General features: G+C 39.0%; 2 protein-coding genes across 2 annotated transcripts; one reads left to right on the top strand and one right to left on the bottom strand.

The window, feature by feature from the left end:
• Positions 1-529: 529 nt before the first annotated feature.
• On the top strand, positions 530-4408 carry LOC112529326 (G-type lectin S-receptor-like serine/threonine-protein kinase At1g67520). The gene is made up of 8 exons (XM_025140550.1): positions 530-661; positions 744-2513; positions 2586-2705; positions 2791-2990; positions 3095-3305; positions 3381-3618; positions 3735-3885; positions 3956-4408. The coding sequence occupies exons 1-8, from the start codon at positions 559-561 to the stop codon at positions 4262-4264; spliced, it is 3102 nt and encodes a 1033-aa protein (XP_024996318.1). The 5' UTR covers positions 530-558; the 3' UTR covers positions 4265-4408.
• A 2403-nt stretch (positions 4409-6811) lies between these two features.
• On the bottom strand, positions 6812-9961 carry LOC112529629 (G-type lectin S-receptor-like serine/threonine-protein kinase RKS1; the record flags this gene model as incomplete). Its single annotated transcript, XM_025140955.1, has 7 exons — positions 6812-7138; positions 7218-7368; positions 7455-7692; positions 7769-7979; positions 8168-8367; positions 8555-8674; positions 8869-9961. Coding segments are annotated over 7 exons (2322 nt in total), but the record flags the coding sequence as incomplete, so codon positions are not given.
• Positions 9962-10195: the final 234 nt, after the last annotated feature.

Raw genomic sequence — 10195 nt, 5'->3', positions numbered from 1 at the left:
TTTTTAATTTTTTTATCATCTTATTTGTATTATTTAATATATTATATTATTAAAGATCTGTTTCAATTATATTTTAAAATATTATAATTAATTAATTTTTAAGATATTTTTTAATCATTTTATATTCTAATCAAACTAGTTTTCAAATATGATTTTTTTCATCGGTTAATTTAACTTACAAAATATAGCTTAAGAGGGGGTTTGAGATTGCTTATTTGAAACCAGCTATGTTTTTTTATAAAAATACTTATCAATTTATTATAAATTAGAATAATTTAACCTGTTATTACCGATTTAACACTCATATAAACTTAAACTCTTTATAAAAACACTTAAAAGTGTTTATCAATAAGCAAATAACTTGTGTTTTTTTTAATTTATCAATACCACCGGATTTCATTGATTGAGTGTGATTGACAAGTCAACACCGTGGACGAATTGGCTACCATCACCATCATCTATTCAAATGGAACAACAGAGCAGAAATAATTTCTTCTGTAAGAGTGGATTGACTGATCAGATCAACACAAAGTTTTCTTGCCTCTTAATGATCCAAAAATGGGTTCTTTATCATCATCTTCTTCTTCTTCACAATTTCATGTAGCAGTGGTTCCTCAAATTACGACCTTTCTTTTCTTCTTCATCTTCTTCTTTCCAAATGGTAAATCAACACCTCTCTATCATAACCACACCCATATATCCTCTATGATTTTGTTCTCAATGAAATTTCCTCCAAATTGCAGGAGCTTCATCGGCGACCATTACTGTTGTGAACGATTGTGGATTCACTGTTTGGCCCGGAATCTCAGGCAACCCAGCTTTCAATACCACCGGATTCGAGCTCACAGGGGGTAATTCGCACTCCTTTCAAACTCCAGAGACCTGGTCAGGTCGTGTGTGGGGTAGGACTGGTTGCACCTTCAATGGGTCCAGTAACGGGTCGTGTGCCACCGGTGACTGTGGCACCGGTGAAGTGGAGTGCAATGGAAGATCGTACAAAGGACCCGTAACAATAGCAGAGTTCAGTATCAGTCAATTTCAAGACCAGGGGTTTTATGATGTCAGCCTTGTCGATGGCTACAACTTACAGATGATTGTGGAGGCAACTGGTGGATCAGGTTCCGGGTTGCGTAGTTGTGCGAAGACAGGTTGCGTTGACGACTTGAATCGACGGTGCCCCGGGGAACTGAGGTTGGCGGATGGAGGAGGGTGTATGAGTGCTTGCCAGGCCTTCGACTCGCCTGAGTATTGTTGTAATAGCCAGTTCGGAACACCGTCAACGTGCAAGCCAACGGCATATGCTCAATTGTTTAAATCAGCATGCCCGAGATCCTATAGCACCCCATTCGATGATCAAACTAGTACATTTTTGTGTAGGCATGCTGATTACACTGTTAGATTCTGTCCCTCCGCCGATGCATTTTCGACAATCAAACTCGGTGGTCAACTCAACTCCACTGACCAGCTTGTTTCCATCCGTGGGAATTTCACATTAGGGTTCTTTGATGAAGATTTCAGTTACTTAGGAATTTGGTACACCGACGACGTTCAATCCAGAAAAGTATGGGTAGCCAATCCTAATGCACCAATCACATCCGCCTCAGGCGCTCATGCCCTGTCCATCGACCCCAACACCGGAAACTTGATCATTACTGCCGGAGGAAGAACTCTCATGAGCATAACTGATGTTCAAGCTGGTCCAAACCCAAACTTGACTGCAACCCTCGAAGACACTGGTAATTTCCGGCTGATCAACCAAATTGACCAGAGAGTTTTGTGGCAGAGTTTTGAGCACCCGACCAACGTACTTTTACCGGGTATGAAGCTTGGGTCTAGCATGACAACAGGGCAGAACTGGTCCCTAACTTCTTGGCTGAGCAATGAAATCCTTGATCCAGGAGCTTTTACTTTGAGCTGGGAACCTATCGAAGAAGCATCTCAGAGATTAATGATTCGACGACGAGGGCAACCTTATTGGACTAGTGGGAATCTGAATGATCAAACATTTCAATATATATATGCATTGAATGGTCGCGGTAGCCAATCCCATTATAATCTCACTTCTGTATACAACAATGAAGAACGATACTTCAGCTATGAGGGTAGTAATGCTGTTTTACCCATGTGGATATTGACACCAAAAGGGCAAATTACAGATAGTGATAATTCTACTGCTTGGACCCCTGAGTTCTGTTACGGGTACGATTCAGATAATGGTTGTGTGGAGTCGAGTTTGCCGTCGTGCAGGAGAGAGACTGATAATTTCAGTGTAAAGAATGGCGAGTTTGATCCAAACATGGCGAGAAGTGTTATTGATGACAACTCAAGCATAAGCATTAGTGATTGTTTTGTGAAGTGCTGGAATAGTTGCAGTTGTGTTGGGTTTAATAGCAGTACCGTTAATGGAACCGGTTGTACCATTTGGACCGGAAGCAACAGTTTTTCGGTTAATCCACGCGACAATTCTACATCGAAGTATGTAATCAACCAAAATCCAATCAATCCAAGTACAGGTAATAACGTTAATTTCCAATGTTTATTGCTATCATCTTAACCTCTTTGAATCTAAACAATTCAAAATGCAGGAAACAAAACAAAAAAGAACATGAACTGGATATGGGTTCTTATTGGTGTTGCGATTCCTATACTTTTTCTTTGTTTGGGGATTTTATGGTGTATAAAGAAGAGAAAGCATCGACGAGAAGGTATAGATCTAGAATCGACATTAGATTGAGCTTATGTTTGTATGTTGTAGTTGGTTCTTTATTGCGCCATTGATGCTAATTGTAGAATACGAGAGGCGGAAGAGAGATGAATATTTCCTTGAGCTGACAGCTTCTGAAAGCTTTAAGGATGTACATCAACTCGAAAACAATGGTGGGAAAGGAAGCGATTTGTTATTGTTTAGCTTCGCCTCTATCATGGCAGCCACCGATGATTTTTCAGATGAAAATAAACTCGGTCAAGGTGGTTTTGGACCTGTTTACAAGGTGATCTTTCTTCGACGTCTAACCTTGTTTGATAAAATTGTTCACTTCCCGCATTCGTGTTTATGATCTGATGAAAAAGAGGTATCATGACATTACAAAAACAGGGAAAACTAAGCGATGGACGAGAAATTGCAATCAAAAGGCTTTCAAGAACATCAGGGCAAGGGCTTGTGGAATTCAAGAATGAATTAGTACTCATTGCCAAACTCCAGCACACAAATCTTGTTCGGGTTCTTGGTTGTTGCATTCATCAGGACGAAAAGATGTTAATCTACGAGTACATGCCCAACAAGAGCTTAGATTTCTTCCTTTTCGGTATGCAATCTAAGTGCATATGGTGGTTTTATATGTTGGTTTTCGCAATAATCTAGTTTCGTTTCTTAATTGTAGATGAAAACAGAAAGGCGGAGTTGGATTGGTCTAAACGATTCAACATCATCGAAGGAATTGCTCAGGGGTTACTCTACTTGCATAAGTACTCAAGAATGCGAGTTATTCATAGAGATCTAAAAGCAAACAACATTCTGTTAGACGAGAGTATGAACCCCAAGATTTCTGATTTTGGCATGGCGAGAATATTTAAGCAGAACGAGACCGAGGCAATGACTAACAGAGTGGTTGGAACATAGTAAGTTTAACACTTTACGTATATGCTTCCATTGTCGGTTTATCATCACCCTATCTTCATGCGGGTAACTGGGTTTGTTTGGTTTGGTCTTTTTATTGTTGATCATCTGCGTCCAGCGGTTACATGTCTCCAGAGTATGCAATGGAAGGGACTTTCTCGATCAAGTCCGACATCTTCAGCTTTGGTGTCTTGATCCTGGAAATCGTCAGCGGAAGAAGAAACAGTAGCTTTGTTCATCTTGACCGGACATTCAATCTTATTGGATATGTAAGCGTAGTCAAACTCACTTGTTAACGTATTCGACCTATGCGTTATAAGTAATTTTCTGATGATTTAGGCATGGGAGCTATGGCAACAAGGGGATGCATTGTTGTTGAAGGATCCAACACTGGGAGATACTTGTATTGTACAACAATTCCTGAGAACCGTTCATGTGGCACTTCTCTGTGTACAAGAAAGTGCAATGGATCGTCCAACAACATCCGATATGATCTCCATGCTTCTCAATGACACCATAACGTTACCTACCGTAAACAGACCCGCATTCATTACCAACAGAGCGGAGTTGAAGTCGAGTTCAGATGAAAGCAAAACGAAAGATTGCTCTATAAACAATATGACCATCACTATAATGGAGGGCCGATAGGGTACGAAACTATGCAAGTAGTTGCTTCTATAGTTCTATAGGATTAGCATATCATTCTTTGTGAATTCATTGTTTTTTCGTTTCTGCATTGTTGCATCAGATAGTTTATTCGTTTCTTGAATTCAATCATGTCTTCATCGGATAGATAATTCAAACACTCAGAACCCTGCAAATCCATCAGGCTATGTGTCAACTGAAACCCTCCTCCATCTGTGATTTTCATCCACAAAATTTCCCACCCTGGTTCGATTCTATTTGAGAAGAAACTTACAGGTACTGAAAACTATTCATTATGAATAAGATACTATTCAGTCTTCATCTCATTTGTATTGACGTCAGACACTAAGGGAACGTTTTATCCAACTCTTATCCGGTAAGCACTTACCCGTAAATATCAGCACTTTAACTTAACAAGTAAGATTTTCAGAGCCGTCTATTAAATGTTTACCCGATAAGCGTTTATCGAGTCACATTACCTTACCGGATGAATATGACAAGAACCAAGAATCTTACCCGGTAAGATTAAGGCAAAGACTGAGAGTCTTACCCGGTAAATGAGGGCGACGACTCTTATCACAATTAACGCTTACCGGTAAATTGTTGCACACTATGCCCGGTTAGTAAATGCTAGTGTTGAAGTTTACCTGTAAGTGCTTACTGGGTAAGTGTTTGGTAAATGGCCCATGTCTCTGAACTACGATGATACCTTTCAGCTCCTTCAATACTTTGAACAATATTACACTTTTCACTTATGATCTGACATTTTCTTTCATTTTTATTCCGATTTTCAAATACTTATAATTTTTTATCCAATAAAATAAAATTCTTTTTATTTTTTTATTTTATTTTTATAATCATTTATTTACTCCATTTTGAGGTGCCACAATTAAATATATAAAAAATTTAAGGGGTCATTTACTAAACACTTAACATACATTGGTAAACGTTTACCGGTTCAATTACCTTACTGGATCGAGAATCTTATCCGATAAGAGGGAAGACAAGGATCGAGAGTCCTACTCAGTAAGTGAGAATAATGACTCGTACCGGTAAGCATTTATCCGATATAAATGTCCACCATCAATCTATTTTGATGGCAAAGAATATTACCTCATATGGTAAGTGAGAGTTATGACTCTTCCAGTAAGCACTTATTCGATAAACATTTGGTAAACGGCCCCTTAAATTTGAAAATGACACATGTGACCTTCTTAAATGAACAAAACTATTTAATAAGAGACATTAGATTCAAACGAGGTGGATAGTCGATATTGATCCTGAGTTCTTAAAATATTTTATGGTTCATATTTGAACATTCATCTTGTTAATTAAAGGGTTTTTTATCAAACGTTTACCAAGTCACATTACTTTACGGGATGCATATGATTGGCAGGGCCGGTCCTGGCCATATGAAGCTCGTGCGGTCGCACAGGGCATCAAAGCTTAAAGGGGCATCAAGTTGTCATTTATTACTAGTTTTGAGTTTAATAATTTGAGAATTGAACAATTGAGCTTTAACTATAAAAATAGACCCAAGACCTAGTAGTGATGAATATTGAATGTACATCATAGGAAAAACTTGGAAAGTTGGAAAAGTTTTTGTTTGTATAAAGTTGTCTGTATGAATTAATCTGTTTGTATAAGTTGGAAACGTTTTTGTTTGGGAGAACTTTTTCACAGATTTAAGGAGGATTTTTTTAGTTGAAAGAGACATGTTTCGGGGAAAAAATTGGCTTTCTATATAAAGCTTCCCTTAGAAGTTTACTGAATAAGTCACTTTCTATATCATTAAGCCACTACGAAACAGTCATGCATAGTTGAGCGAATAAGTTGTTAGTTTCATTAAACTTATTAAGCTGCTAACAGATAGACCCTTAGCATTTAGTCGTTAGATCTGTAACTTTTGAGTTTTACTTTACTTACTATGACAGCAATTTGGGTATAATTTACTATTTCTAAAAACTAATTGTAGTTTTCTTTGTCTTTTAAGTCCCATATATTGAAATAAAGTTTATATTTTGCTAATTTCAATTTGGGAAAGGGAAAAGCGGAAGGAAGCATGATCTTAATCCAAGATTTATCCTTTTATATTTTGTATTCGGGGTTTTGATTTTTATGCCCCCCAATTGTATTTTTTTTATAATTAATAAAAATCAACATAATAATGAGATACTTAGCTTGAATAAGTTCTAAACTCTTTACAGAATCGTATGTTTCGTTGTTTCATTGGCTTAAAAAATAGGCTTAAGGGAATTTTTTTTTATTTTTGCACAGGGTATCACAAATCTTAGGACCGGCCCTGATGATTAGAACCAATAATCTTATCTAATAAGAGCAAAGGCAAGAACGGAGATTCTTACACGAGGAAAGTAAGTTGATATTTCAGTAGTCATACATAAAATATAAACAGAGAGTCAGAGCCTCCGATCGAAGTCCCCATGCAACATCCCCACTCAGCCATCGCTAGAAAGCTCTGGACTTGAGGAAAAAATGAATCCGCCATTGTTGATTTGGTCTTAAGCTTACGTCAGCCACATTTAAAGTAGAAACAACCATTCCCATGCGCTATCGGCCATCCATAACTGTGATGGTCAGCTTGTTTATAGAGCAATCTATGGCTTTGCTTTTGTCTGAATCAGACTTCAAATAGACTCCATCAGATAAGAAGGGTGGTCTGTTTGGAGGTGGTAAAGTTATGGTGTTATTCAGAAGCATGGAGATCACATCTGAAGTCGTTGGTCGATCTGCTGCACTTTCTTGTACACACAGAAGTGCCACATGAACAGTCCTCAAGAACTGTTGTACAACACAAGTAGTTCCTAGTGCTGAATCTTTCAGCTCCAACACATTCCCTTGTTGCCATAGCTCCCATACCTAAATCGTTACGAAATTACTTACAACAAACACGTATTATTCGTAAAATGTCTTAAAAGGTGATATCGACTCGACTTACGTATTCAATAAGATTGAGTTCCCGATCATGATGCATGAAGCTACCGTTGTTTCTTCCGCTCACGATTTCCAGGATCAAGACTCCAAAGCTGAAGACGTCCGACTTCACAGAGAAAGTCCCTTTCATTGCATACTCCGGAGACATATAACCACTGAACACAACACGATCGACTTAGATTACTGCTGAAAATGACCATGACGGCATATAAATCCAACTGATTTTTTATATGTAACTTACAATGTTCCAATCACCCTCTTAGTCGTTGTTTCGGTCTCGTTTGGCTCGAATATTTTGGCCAGACCAAAATCCGAAATCTTGGGATTCAGACTCTCATCTAATAGAATGTTGCTTGCTTTTAGATCTCTATGAATAACTCGCATTCTTGAGTACTTATGTAGGTACAGCAACCCCTGAGCAATTCCTTCGATGACGGTAAATCGTCTGGGCCAATTCAGCTCAGCCCGTCTGTTTTCATCTACAACGAAAACAATCAGTCGTTTTTATAACGAAAATTTAACAAGTAAAACACTTACGTTACAAACATTGCGTACCGAAGAGAAAGAAATCTAAGCTTTTGTTGGGCATGTACTCGTAAATTAACATCTTTTCTTCCCCGTGAATACAACAACCAAGAACCCGGACAAGATTTGTGTGTTGGAGTCGGGCTAAGAGTACGAGTTCGTTCTTGAATTCCACAAGCCCTTGTCCTGATGTTCTCGAAAGCCTTTTGACTGCAATCTCTTGTCCATTGCTTAGATTTCCCTGTTTTTCAAATTTCATGAATATCTTTGTCAATGTGAGAATACGTGGAACCAACAGATTAATCTCCAAAAGAGTCGTTGAAGTTCCAACGTATGTTGTCATATTGAGTATTGATGACAAATGGTCCAAATTTAGCCGATGTGCGACTCTAACAGTCTGATTAGAGAAACATGAAAGTAGCATGTTACCTTGTAAACAGGTCCAAAACCACCTTCTCCGAGCTTATATTCAGTTGAAAAATCACTCGTGGCGGCCATGATCGAGGCAAGGCTAAACAATAACAAATCACTTCCTTTCCCATCATTGCTTTCGAGCTGATAAATATCCTTGAAACTCTTAGAAGCGGTCAGCTCAAGGAAACATTCATCTCTCTTTCGTCTCGTTTCTTCTACAATAAGTATCGAGAATGACTTAACGAAATAAGCAACAATATGAAATGTTTTAAGTAGCATGAGGTCAAACCTCAAGTCTTAACGGTCAGTAAATATTTTGAGAAAGTGGCAAACAATTATTCATAATGAATATCATTTATAATGAATAATATTCATATATATTCATATTTATGTTTTATGTACCTTCTTGCCTAAGCTTTTTATTCTTCAAGTTACATCTGATCCACAAACAGAACAACACCAGAGGAATGACGACAGCAATGACTTTCCAAATCCAGTTAAAGATTTCTTTTTTTCTATTTCCTGCATAATGACTTTGTTAGACACAAGTATCACAATGAACTTATACGACGGTTTTGGTCGTGGTAACAAGTTTATTAGGATCTTTTCACATAAAATGTTGCTATTTTTTAAAAGTGTCCTGTAAACCCATTTTTTAATACACAACATCCTATAAAATTGATAGCAAGGACCACACAGAAATCTAATATTCTTACCTTTCTTTTGATGAATCGAATTATCTAAACTAGAACTCTGCCACAAAACCCTCTTATAGATTTCGTTAACCAGCAACAAGTTACCGTCATCATCGAGGGTCGCGGTCAGGTTCGGGTTTGGACCTGCATGAACATCAGTAATACTCATCAGAGTAGTCCCTGATTCATCGGTTACAACCATGTTCCCGGTGTTTCGGTCGATGGAGAGGGCATGAGTGCCAAAGGTGGACATGATGGGCGCGTTACGGTTGGCTACCCATATTTTTCTGGTTCGAGCATCGTTGGTGTACCAAATTCCCAAGTACCTGTAGTCTGCATCAAAGAAACCCAACGTGAAATTTCCACGCACGGAAACAAGTTGATCGGTGGATCGGAGTTGGCCGCCGAGTTTGATGGTTGAAAATGCATCGGCACGGGGACAAAATCTAACGGTGTAATTGGCATCTTTACACGTAAATATACTACTACGATCATCGAACGCAGTGGCGTAGGACCTTGGGCATGCTGATTTGAACAACTGAGCGTATGCAGTCGGCTTGCAAGTCAACGAGCTGGCACAACAATCCTCGGGAGAGCCGAAGGCCTGACAAGCACTCTTACACCCTCCACCGCCCTCCACCGTCAGTTCCGCGGGGCACCTACGGGTCAAGTCATCAACACAACCCGTCTTCGCACAACTACCTGACCCACCCGTCGGTTCCACAACCATCTGTAAGTTGTAGCCGTTGCCAATGGTGACATCATAAGAGTCCAGACCCTGGTTTTGACTGATGTTGAACTCCGCAAGCGTGGCCGGTGAGGTTGTGGTTTTTCGATTGCAGTCCATTTCATCGCAGTCACCGGTGGCGCATGACACACGACCTGACCCATCAAAGGTGCAACCGGTTCGACCCCAGATGGTCCCCCTCCAGTTAGCCGGAGCTTGAAAGGAGCGCGATGTACCGTTTGTGAGCTCGAATCCGGTGATAATGGAAGCATTAGTTCTGCTCAAGATTCGAGGCCAAACAGTGAAGCCACAATCATTGACGACATTAAAAGTAGCCCCTGAAGCTCCTGCAAACGTGGAGGAAATTGCATTTATTACAAAATCTTTCAATAAATGTCGTGTGTTTTCAAAGTAATTAAGAGGAATTTATTACCAATAAAGAAGAAGAAAAGAAAGCTGACTGCAACAAGAAACTGGGAAGATGATGATTTCAAATAATCCATTTTCACTTCCGTTTGTATGTTATATTTGAATTTTGAGAGCTCCATTTTTTTTGCTTTTAAGCTTCAATCTTGGGTTGACGTATTCAAGTTTTGTGTCAAAATCAATGAACACTTTTGA

The sequence above is a fragment of the Cynara cardunculus genome (assembly GCF_001531365.2).
Source record: "Cynara cardunculus var. scolymus isolate 2C chromosome LG 16, CcrdV1, whole genome shotgun sequence".
Lineage (NCBI taxonomy): Eukaryota > Viridiplantae > Streptophyta > Magnoliopsida > Asterales > Asteraceae > Cynara > Cynara cardunculus.
The sequence above is the reverse complement of the archived record's forward strand: the minus strand, read 5'-3'. Positions and strand labels throughout refer to the sequence as shown.

Bases quoted from the DNA above. Each gene is read 5' to 3' on its own strand.
- LOC112529326 (XM_025140550.1), top strand. From the start codon at position 559: ATGGGTTCTTTATCATCATCTTCTTCTTCTTCACAATTTCATGTAGCA. The intron at 662-743 runs GTAAATCAACAC...TCCAAATTGCAG, and splicing joins CATCTTCTTCTTTCCAAATG to GAGCTTCATCGGCGACCATT. The intron at 3,306-3,380 runs GTATGCAATCTA...TCTTAATTGTAG, and splicing joins CTTAGATTTCTTCCTTTTCG to ATGAAAACAGAAAGGCGGAG.